This window comes from Fulmarus glacialis, unplaced genomic scaffold, assembly GCF_000690835.1.
Source record: "Fulmarus glacialis isolate BGI_N327 unplaced genomic scaffold, ASM69083v1 scaffold6824, whole genome shotgun sequence".
NCBI lineage: Eukaryota > Metazoa > Chordata > Aves > Procellariiformes > Procellariidae > Fulmarus > Fulmarus glacialis.
This window is the reverse complement of record NW_009207313.1, coordinates 9,565-21,477: the sequence shown is the minus strand read 5'-3', so window position 1 is coordinate 21,477 and position 11,913 is coordinate 9,565. Positions and strand designations below refer to the sequence as shown.

The 11,913-nt window shown below is 39.3% G+C and overlaps 1 protein-coding gene across 1 annotated transcript in view; it reads left to right on the top strand.

Annotated features, from left to right (window-relative positions):
- The window catches only part of LOC104075505 (myosin-IIIa-like), a gene marked incomplete at its 3' end in the record, with an annotated part of 18,980 nt that extends 7,278 nt beyond the window's left edge, over positions 1–11,702 (top strand). The window contains exons 3-6 of the mRNA XM_009576035.1: positions 7,890–7,966; positions 9,267–9,412; positions 11,064–11,129; positions 11,547–11,702. Of these exons, the coding sequence (XP_009574330.1) occupies positions 7,890–7,966; positions 9,267–9,412; positions 11,064–11,129; positions 11,547–11,702 (445 nt within the window). The remainder of the gene's footprint in view (positions 1–7,889; positions 7,967–9,266; positions 9,413–11,063; positions 11,130–11,546) is intronic.
- Between the last annotated feature and the right edge of the window lie 211 nt (positions 11,703–11,913).

The window sequence follows — 11,913 nt, the reverse complement described above, 5'->3', positions numbered from 1 at the left end:
AGAGTGTGTAGTAATTCTGCCAACATTCTCTGTTGTGACTCAGTAGTGGTGTGCTACTTCTTCCTTACAAATTATGGAATGTTAGTAATGCTTTACCACTATTAGTGATTGGTAACAATTGATCAATATAAGTTAGACTGCGTAGGTATTTTTGTTATATTTTATTGCATGATATTCTTGCCTATTCTGATACACAAATCAGACCAAAATATTTACAATTCTGTGACTGTACTAAACAGGTTGAGTTTTGAAGTGTGGATGAGCCAGCAGCCACTATAATCACAAAGTGAGAGTAATAAAATCAGTTACACTGGACAGTATGTCCAAAATAATAGGGACAATCTCAAAGTAGTGAATGAGTCCATGGTAAGAGTCCATGTTAATAGTTCCATCTGCTTAATTGCTCACCTCTCCTGGTTTTCTGATGCATGAAGGAGCTTTCTGCTGTTCTTGTGGGGAAGGCATCTGAAATCTTGGGTCAGAAGTTGGGGAGGGAACCACAGCACTGAGATTCATCCTTTCATTGTGACACCTCACCAACTCTTGTGTTCCCTTGCTGTGACACAGTGCTATGGCCTCTCCCTACCACGAACAGGCTTGATTGATAGATGCAGTTTGTTGACTGATCACAGATCAGTCTAGCAAGCCTTCTGTGGCACATGGCATTGCGGAGGGAGAGAGGGCTCACAGCACTGTGCTGCAAATGCACGCAGCACAGGTCAGGCTACAATGGATTGTGAGTCTAGAGCCACCTTGTGCTCAGTGAATAGGTTGAGAAGTCAGTTGTGAGTGATCCACGTTTGAGCATTGGGGCATTTTGGGGAAGGACATTTAAATCTCTGTCCCTTTTAATATATATCACAGTTTCCAGCCTCGCATGTCCTGCTGACATTGAAGAGGAGCTCAGCGTGACCTTGAGTAGTTTTCCAAACTTTTGTAGATTACTTATTCTGGAGTAGTCAGAATATCCTATTGCATCTCTTTCTTCTTGCCCTGCATTAGCTATAAATGCTGTCTGAATCATTCTGCAAAAATGAAACAATTAATTAAAATAATTTATTTTGGAAGTATTCAAAAATAAAATAATTTTCTTTCTGCCCTTAGCTTACTTTAAGCAATGAATCATAGCAAGACTTGTATTTGCCTTAGTCATTCTAGCATGCATCCATAATAAAGCTGTCTGCTTCACAGATTCAGATCAAAACCAGACTATTATTGTGTTGTCATTTCTGCATACCATATAGCATGACATTCACATGTTACTTCTAAAAAGCATTTACTAGGGGACTATGGCAGAAGCCAATAAAAGTAAAAGACTTTGAAGAAAGCTTTCTTCATGAGCAGCTTGTCAAACTGCTTTGAACCCAATCAAAGTAATAATTCCAAATTTTTCAAACCAGGGTTAGTAGGGATAAGATGGATTGCATTGGCTTGAGCTGTGGAGCATTTTCATTGTTGAATGTTTAATTCTTTGTTGAAGGCTTAGTCCTTAAAAACTTATTTTATGGGCCATGGGTGAATGAAAACCTTTGTGCTGTCCAGTAACAACAAAAAGAAATCATGTGGCCAAATGCTGTATCCAGGATAAGCTGTTCACTAGGTCTTTCAAATATTTTCTTCTACTAATTCACATAAAGATGTCACTGATGGCTTAAACACTAAAGACGCTTGACACAAAAAGCTGGTGTCATATGCCAGAGACACATGAGCGAGAAAATAGCTCTTCCTGGCCAGCAAAGACTTCCTCTTGGTTTTCTCATGGGTCACAAAATAGTCATCTCTTGAGGTTATTAGAAACCCTCTGGTCTCACCTGTGTATACTAAAACCCATTCATTTTTACCTGAAAATTGAACTCAATGACTCGTTTGCACTGAAGTATTCCACTCCCTAGGTATTTTAAATATTCTGTCCCATCAGCATAGATGTTGCCAGTAACCCAGATAATCTTAACAGGAAAACCGTGTCATATAACAAGGACAAAAGTCTCCCGGGTATTCCCAGTGATACAGGGAAAACAATCCTTTTTGGGTTTCAAAAGTGGCAGTGAAATCTAGTATGTAAGGAAGGCAGCATCTAAGAAGGAGGACTTTCCTCACCAGCATACTGCACCAGATTGTGGATAGCTGCACAAATCCCTGAGGCTCCAGAGAAGACTAGTTCCCCTATCTAAATACATGTGGCCAATTGTGCATCAGGAAAACAAGTGTTCCTGTGCATCCCTTTCAGGAAACCAGCTGAAGCCCTGGAGCATGAGATTTGATTAGAATCATTGGCCTGGTGCCGCACTGAACTGTCGGGAGCATGTGGAGGGCAGCCCGTGGTTGCCTGCTCTACTGGGGACCATGGAGAAAGGGTGCAATCAGAATCGTAGACTAAGGGAAGCTAGAGTACACTGCCACACCATCCTGCCCAATCTCCCGTAATAAACAAGTTCTCTGATTTCTTAAAGAAAGAAGCTGTATTAAAACTTTTTGTTTAAAAAAGATTATATATCTCACAGATGTAGTGAACGTTCTGCTTTTTTTAAGTTGCTGTTTGCTATTTTATTATCGGTATGTACCTTGTAGTGATTCTGTATCTGATTTAGGATTTTCATTTTGTCCCTTATATGCCTAAAAATGCCTTTTCTTTGTCTTTAATCCTCGTGGTGACTTTACTTTGATTCCTTTATTTTTCCATTTATATTGCCTCTATTGTTTATTTTACAGTATAGATTCACTGGTTTTTATCCCCTCTTTTACTCCATGCCTCTTAGTTTTATATTAAACTCGACAGATTTTTCATCTCCCAGGCAGTTCATATACATTGTCTTCTGGATACTAAGTTTTTTATCTTTCTGGAGTTGTAAAGGGCCATTTGGGTAGCTTTTGGATATGCCCTATTTCAGTTAAAGATTTGTATCTGCAGTGTGTGTTTTCCTAAGTCTTTGGGAAACTCTAGTTTTCCAGTGGCCATTGTCTTGGCAGTCTGTTTCATCATTAAAACACTATGTGCATTAAGACAATACATAAAGACAGGGGATGTGGTGCAAAGGACATGGCGAAGGCACTCAATGTCTTCTTTGTCACGGTCTTTACTTGTAAAACTGGCCTTCAGGAATCCCAGATCCCTGAGACCAGTGGAGAAGTCTGGAGAAAAGAAAACTTACCCTCAGTAGAGGAAGATCAGATTAGGGAGCATTTAAACAAACTGGACATACATGCATCCATGGGACCTGATGGGATACACCCAGGAGTGCTGAGGGAGCTTGCCAATGCTGCCATTGCAAGTCCACTCTTGATAATCTTCAAAAGGTCTTGGAGATCGGGGCAGGTTCCTGAGGACTTTAAGAAAGCTATTGTCACTCCTATCTTCAAGAAGGGCAAGAAGGAGGATTCAGTGAACTACAGGCTGGTCAGCCCCACTTTGAATCCTGGGAAGGTGATGGAGCAAATAATCCTGGAAATCATTTCCAAACATAAGAAGGACAGGAAGGTGATTGGGAGTAGACAGCATGGATTTATGAAAAGGAAGTCATGCTTCATCATAATATAACGTAACACCTTTCAACATAAAATGCTGCTGAAAATTGTAATTTTTTGGATCCTCATTTCAACTTCGTTTCCTATTTATTTCCATCATATTGGTCAGAACTTGGTTTTAGTTCTAGATTTAATTTGAGCACTCATCACTGAGCAGAAGTTCCCAAGCATGCTTTTCTGTCAACAGCTCACCCAAGGAAACGATATTGCCCTGTGCTCTTTTCATTTAAAAGTCTGGTTTTGAGGTCAGTTGATAGTCTGTGAGGAATTCTGAATATTGACATTGTTTCAAAATGATTCTGAAACATCTCTTGTGAAGTCATCAAACCAACCACTTGTGTCCTTATGGCCTGTTAGTAACATTTTCTATTAAATATCTTTATGTTTTCTATTCATGCTAAGTAATTAAACCTGGGAGAAGCTCTCTGATCTCCCTTTACAGTCTTAGTGGGGATGCCACCATTGTTGCAATACAGTTGCATGTGGTTACATACCTGGTGTGTTATGACGTTTATCATTTGGACTATCAGAATTACTTTGTTTTAATCTTGTTCTTTCCCTGTTGTCTTTTGTCACTATGGAGTATGAAGGAATTACATGTATTTTTTTTTAGCATTTTGTATGCATTTCAGCTGATCTGTCTGAAATTATCCTGTCTGGATATGTACCATTACACAAATACAACCTGAAAGAAGGAAACAAAGAAATGAGACAGTGTCAAAGATAACAGCAATTACAGAGGAGTTGAGTTATGACCCCACCATTGTTGCATGGGAAGTAGCTACTTCTCTGTCTGCATCTTGACAAGAATGGTGGCTTCTTCTCAAAGTGAAGCTTAGGGTGCTAAAGGAAAACCTTAGACCATTAGGACCTGTTGCCTCCAGATCTAGTAAAACGGTGGAGTTGAGTGATTTATGAGGGACTGCCTTCACACCATTGGACAGAGAGGCAAAGAAGGAGAGGCCACTTTTTGCAGCAAACAGCATGGAATAGGAATGCTAAAACATATCTGCCAGCGGGCTTAAGGGGAATGCAGTGTAATGCTGCTGCTGTTTTACATCTGTTTCTCTAGGAGATTAAAAAAATGTTAGGAAATAATTCAAAGCATTGCAGCCTGTTTAGATCTGCAAGGTTAACAGTGTGAGCAGTTTTTGGTCCAGAGACTAGCTTGAGGAATGATCAAGTTGCAGGTTCTTAATCAAAAGAAGGTCACAAAGAGGAGGATGCTTTGGTAGGGCAGTGGACACTGAAGGCACAAATGAAGAAGGGTTGTGGAAGAGGTAGCCAGAGGCAGTGTGATAGCTAGAGTGTAAGCTCTTTGGGGTGGGGGTCTGTGTTTTTATGTATGAATACAGTGACTAGCATGTTGGGAATGCAGTCTCCCTGCTGCGTGCCAAATGTGAATTTAGTAGAATTTGCTAGGGCTCGCCATTCCCTCATTAGCATCAACCAGTAAAATGTGCATACTTCTGTCACAAGACATAATCATAAAATGATGTTGTACAGCCTCCCAATTTAGATCAGAACAGTGTCTGCTCAGATTGGGCGCTACTATGAGACAAATCTTTCCTAATAATAGGAGCTCATTTCTGCACTGTTTTCCTTTTATTGAGTGCTAAGGTCAAAAGTAGGTGGCTTTACTTTCAATGTTATTCCAGTGCGCCAGTTTTTGCAATGAAAAGCTTGAATAATACTCATGGTGTAAGTCTACTAATTTCCAGGTTTTATTAGTAAACTAATGCCTGAAAAAAAAGAAAAAAAAAAGGTATTTTTCCAACTATATGCACAATATTTTCTTTTGGGTATGGTGTGCATTGGTACTATTAATGCACTTATTTTTTAAGCTCTTCACTTTCATAAGATTTACAATTTGTATGTAATGAAACACCATTTTATGACATATTTTTAGATTTTCTTAGGAGAATATTTGACTCATTTTGTAGCAAGCAGTAGTAAAGGGGAAGGGGGAGGAGCAAGATGTTTTTGTTAGAAAATATACAAGTTAAAAAAAACTGGTCAGCTATATGCTTGACTGGTTACTGAAATGCTGGAAGAAATGTTACTAAGTGTGGAATTACATCATCTTTCCTCTATACACAGAAAAAGCCCAAGGAAATATCATTTGTCATAAGACCTACGCTCCATAATCTGAAATGCCACTTTACTGCTAAAAGCAAAAGGATAAAAAACCAAACAAATAAAAAGCACACAAAAAACCCGAGAGCCTAAAGAAAGTATTGGTGAACAATTCAAATTAAATCAGCTTTTTACTGAAGTGAAAAAAGGGGGAGGCGGAAAAAATTGTGCAGTTTATTTAATAATTACATTTCAAAGAGAAGCAAAAACCAGTGCATAGACACAGAAGATTGTGCACATTAATGTTCCTTTTATATTTTGCTCCTTATCTCCACCAAAAGTTATGATTATTTATAAAATCTGACACTGGAATAATAAAGATTCAGTTAGTGCCTTCCTTTGCCTGCAGATCTGAATCCCGGTTCCTCTTCCAAGACTACAAAAAAGAGCTTAGCACAGGGGACTCCCACAACATGTAGAAATTGAGAGGGGAGAGTAGCCTCCTCTCCCTCCAAAACTGAGGATCACGTGATTATGTCCGTTTGCATCACTACAACAGTGACCGACCCGTGGTGATGTGTGCTTACTCCTTGCTTTCTGAACGACGTGTTTTGCTGAGGGCTCGGAGCAGCCACAGACTCCGTGAGCCGGAAGCTGGACCTCAGACAGCTCCTTGAGGTAGCAGAAACAAAGCCCCTGCTTAGCTGAGCTGAAGCAGGATTGATGGACTTTGTGCTAAGACCCACATTGTCCTGCTTTCCATGGTGCAAACGCTGTATTGGACTTTCTGCAGGCACAGAGAAAGAGATGCAACTTTCTCAAGCCTGGAGTAGACTAGAGGGAGACAGCCACAAAAGCAATGGTTGTGTTTGTCTCAAAGGAACAGGCAGGATCTTTTCTTGCTGCCTTATTTTCAGCAGTTATATACATTTCTGTATATAGCAGATATTTTGTGAATCGGAGCTGCACACATAGCTTTAGAGTGAAAAAACAGATCAAGCCCTCTATGGTTTCTTGATAACCACTGAAAAAACCCAAAACAATCAAATTCTCTCTAGACAGAGGTTTAGTTAGTATTTCCACTGGGCAGTTAATGTGAATTGCTTCGTTATGAACCATCTGCAGGGTTTTCAGGAAGATAAGGTCAAGTGTGTTCAAACCAGACAGTACAGAGTTGAAACTGGCCAGTGGTGCTCACTGGAGCTTCATGTATTTCAGAATAATGAAATGGCACTCACAGAGTGAAACTGAGTCTTTTTACTTTTTTAAAGAGAAAGCAGATGTATGTATGAAGGCAAAATAAGTGAGCTTCAGTGTCAGTCAGACTGAGGTTGGAACAAGAGTAGAACACAGCACCTTCCTTGCCATCCATGATATTGGCACTTCAGAATATGCCTCTGGTGGACCTCACAGTTGCCTATGACTCATAAATCCATAATAGTTCAGGACATGCTAGCTGGGGGGCTGTTTTTCTCCATGTGTTGTGCTCTCCCCTTTGCACTCACTAGAGATATTTCCAACCAATACACCCTTGTTTTGTAAGGAAGGAAATAGGTGGCAGGCTGCTCAGAAGTGTGCTGCAGCCCACTCAAATTCCTAATATTTCAGTGTCTTTTGATTTAAAACCGTAAGGAATCTTTAGACTTCAGAGTTCACTTTCCAGCTGTTGGCCTGAAACAGTTAATTCCTTAAACTACAGCTCATGTTACAAAGCTGATTTGCAGGCATTTGATGTTGCTTTGAGCATGGAGAGAATTCTGTTTTTGTAAGAATTTTTGAGGTTTCACTGTTTCGTTGTTTCTTTTTTATGGCAGAGCAGCTAAGAGATGAGGATAAGTATCTTTTCTAGTGTTCAACCTGAAATATATAAATAATGAAACAGAGGTCTAGTGTCAGTACTAAGCATTAAAAGAAAAAGAATCGGTGGAAGATACAGTACTTTTTTTTTTCTCCCTACCTAAGTGCTTTACCGCTCTCCTAAAACAGGATATAGAAAAACTGTAATTAGCCTGTCAAAATATATGGAGTCAGATTACTAATTAAATGCTCATTTGGGACTAAATCCTGGTCCTACTGAAGTCACTGGAAACAAAGGATGCGGAGACCCTCAGCTGAAGTGCTGAGTACCTTTGAGGACTGGGCCTCTGTTTCCAGAGAACTGGAAAGATATACTTGAGATTCGCCTGCAGAAGAAGTCATAGCATGACAAGACGAGGATGGCACCATTCAGAAGGGTTGTCTTGGATGGAAATAGCAGTTGCTCTGATTATAGCCTCCCTTCGTTCTTCCAGGTGTGTCTGCTCAGCTGACCAGCACTCGTCTCCGTCGGAACACCTCCGTGGGCACCCCGTTCTGGATGGCTCCAGAGGTTAGATTCATGTTTTGAAACATTTTATCACGGGCATTCGAGCTGCCACATTCTGCATTTCTGCTCTTTCTTTGTCTTTCTTCCTGACCACTGGACCTTTCACCACATGAATTAGCAATGTCCTTTAGAAAAGTGTTTTAAACCTTTTTTCTTACGTGTTTGCAAGGATTAAGTTACAATGGGGTTTATTTTTGAAATTACAAGGTTAGAGCCAGAGATCAAGACGTTGAATTGCTTACTAAAATGTTAAAGAGGAGAGAGTACTACCAGTGATCCTTTCCAGCCTTCCAAGCTCTGAAATTATAGGTATCTCATTTCCCCATGGATGGAAGGAGCCCAGGGTGGTACTGTGATAGATTATAGCTTTTATTTTTGGATTTCTGCACCTGGAAGTTTTTTAATACTAAATATCCATAGCTGACAGCAAGAAATGGAAGAATTGTGAATTAGTAAGATGTACTATGTATCTTTGGAAATTTTTCTGGCCTGAAATTGAAGCATGTAAAGATACATTTTAAGCTGAGGCAGGAAAAATGTTTTGTTATAAATAAGCCTATATACTTACACTGTTTATGCACACACAAACACATGCGTATACATCTATTTATAGCATGTGAAACTACTCTGTTTATACACATGTATTTTTATAAACATACTCTGTTTATACACATTGTCTAGCCATGTAGCTAACGGGATACACATTGGTTTAGACCTGTAGCTAATGGGATGAAAAATTCTAGATTCATCCAGCATTGTGGATGAGCTGAAATGTATATGAAATTAAACACATTTGCTGTAATCCGGTGCCAACACATTGTCAAGAAATTAGCTTGATCTTAAAATTGGCTGATTTGGCAGAGTAACAACCCAGTAGGAGACAGTGAATTCAACTTCTGCTTTCCTGCTTGTTTTAACTTCATGGAGAGAGCAATATAGCTCCATTAGTAATTTTGCAGGAATAATCCATAAAAAGAGGTTTTAGGGTTGCTGAGTTTCCTTCTACTTCCCTCAGCCAAGAGATGTAGTATAACACCTTCAGTTGAAAAAGCCAAGGATTTGCACCCTTTTGTCAGATCAGGGAACATGTGGTCAGAGAACCTGGTGTTCACAGACACCTGCTTTCTCTAGTTTAAGCATTGTATATTTTCAGCAACAGGATGCTTTAGCTTGCTAAATGTGTGCAAGTCTGTTTATTTCACCCTGTATCTCCATCCTGTAAGAGATTCGCCCAACTGTGGGTGTACTCTTAAATTCATACATTTGACCATCCAATGACCATCCCAGTCTTTTACTCCAACAGGTGATTGCCTGCGAGCAGCAGCTAGATAGCTCCTATGATGCCAGATGTGATGCATGGTCACTGGGTATTACTGCAATAGAGTTGGGAGATGGAGATCCACCCCTTGCTGATTTGCACCCTATGAGGGCACTCTTCAAAATACCAAGGTAATATCTTGATGTATTTATTTCTTGCCAGGTTAGACTGAACTTTCTCCTTAACTATTACTTTCTTCAAACTTAGACTGTTTAAGTATGTGCAGTTTCTTCATACTATTTATACTGGGAGGAGGTTAGAAATTGTCCAGCTGTATTTTCTGCCCGCTCTGCTTCAGCCATGCACAGATTGAGAAGTTCAGAGCTGATTGTGGCTGTATTTGAGAAAAAGCCATAAGGCCTTCTTGTGAGTGGACTGCTGCCCAATATACACGAGTGCAGGACTCAGCTGAGTCCTGTATATTCTGTTACAGAGGATGACTTATGACAGAAATAGAGTCTGAGTATGCCACCTGTGGTGAACAGGCCCCATACTTGTCCGCAAGAGTTGTCCCATGTCCTTTGAAGCAAAGTATTGTTCCACCACTTACATTTAGGCTGCCACCTTTCATTAGCTTGTGCTGGTCCTGGCAGTTCCATGCTTCTGTCCTTGGGCAGTGCAAATAGCAACTTCTTTCACATTTTCTTTGAAGCTGGAGATAAAAGTACCCAAAGTGCCACTTACAGCGTTTCAGAACATCAATCTCAAAGTCTGTAGGGGATGATCATACAGCCATTTGTGGATTTCAGTCTAACAGATGAAGTACCACAACACTTGAGACCAGATAGTATACCTGAGTGCTTCAAGTCATTTTCAGCCAAGTCACCCAAATTAGATTAAATTATCTTCAGGTTTAAGAAATCTTGGCTGACTTGGCACTGAAGCAAAGCATGAATGCTCTTCCCACCTTTACTTGCTATGGGAAAAGAAGTTGCAAACTGCTGTGGTCAGTAATTTCAGTAGGCCTTCAAAAAAAATTCTGGCTTATACCCTTACAAATATTGGGCACCTACCCTTTCTGCCCTGGAGCAAATATAAGATCAATACCCTTTCATTTCACTAAGTGAAACCTGAAAGTGGTAGAGTAAACATTAAGCAGCACTTAAACAAAAGCAGTTATGATGATTAATCAAAAATAGACAGAAGAGTCGCCTCATCTATAGGTGATTCCTTTTGTCTTCATGACTACATTCAATGAAAATGGCACCTCTGAGTGGAAGAAGACTGTTAAAACAATTTGAACCAAATTAACACCTAGAATAAACAGCTCTAACTCAACAGAAAGAAAGAATTTACAATAGATCTGTATTTAGTCCTTCACTTGACTTCTGATTATCTTCTGATGAATGAGAAATAGTTAATAAAGAGCTAGTTCCTTCTGACACTTTGCTCAGCAAGTTGATTAATTCAGTCCTTAAAACTTAAAATAGAATTTCTTTTAAAAAAATACTCTTAAGAAAGTACATTGTTTCAGGCTTGAAAAGAGAAAGTGAATAGTGATTAATGGGTTGTTAGTTTCACTTCCGTTTATTGATTTTATTGAGAAAATTATGGTGATTCTTAGCTACGCTTGGTAGATCATCTCCATGCTATTTCTCCTTGTTAGTTATGTAAAGTAGGAGAACCAGTGAGGCATTGTATCATCTACCCATGCTTCTTTTACCAGTGGAAATCAATATCTTTTTTCAGTGGCCTTCTAAAACTCATTACTCAGCCTGCCTTCACACATTGTTTTTGTCAAGTGAGTAGCTTATTAACTTATCATCACACTGACCTTTGCAGGAATCCTCCTCCAACGCTACAGCAGCCTGAACTGTGGTCACCTGAATTCAATGACTTCATTAACAAGTGAGTAACTACAGTGAGACCACTGTAGCTGAATATGGAACATGTGTAAATGTCATGTGTAAAATATCTTTGTATTCTCTGTGAAAATCCATTGCTACTAATATTTTTCCTTAAAAACCTCGTTTGTAAATCCAGTAAAGCCAAACTCCAAAGTGAGGCTCCAGATTTAAAACATGAAATAACATTTTAACACCCTTGATATTTCTGTTTTTCTTAATTTAAAGAATATTTATTTTAAATTATTTTAAATGCAGTAATTTAACTTCTTGGACTCATCAATTCTGCAAAGTCTTGCAGTTTTCAGTACAGAGCTGTTGTGATTAAAATGGATGTATTCATTATGAATGAACTACAGACAAGCATTTCAAAACTTAACAGCAACCCCTCAATGATCATACGCTTTTTCTGCCAGCACAGGTGCTTGACTAAAGATTATGAGAAGCGTCCAACAGTATCTAGTCTTTTGCAGCATGATTTTATTAAGCAAATTGAAGGAAAAGAAAACGTGCTACAAAGACAACTCATGGAATTTATTGATGTTCATCAACAAATGGGAGTCACTGAAAAGGCAAGGTAAAAGTAGCTGAAAAGTAGACCAGTTGGGACAACTTTGATACTTTCACTGTTTTAGAATGGCTAGCACTCAGACAAAGATTCACCTCTCATAACTTTAGCTGGCCAAAAAATAGGGAGCTTAATCTGTGGGATACCCTATAGAGCCAATGGAAAGAGAGGGGCATCATGATTCACACGTGGGATGAAACAATCTTTAGAAGCGCCTCCC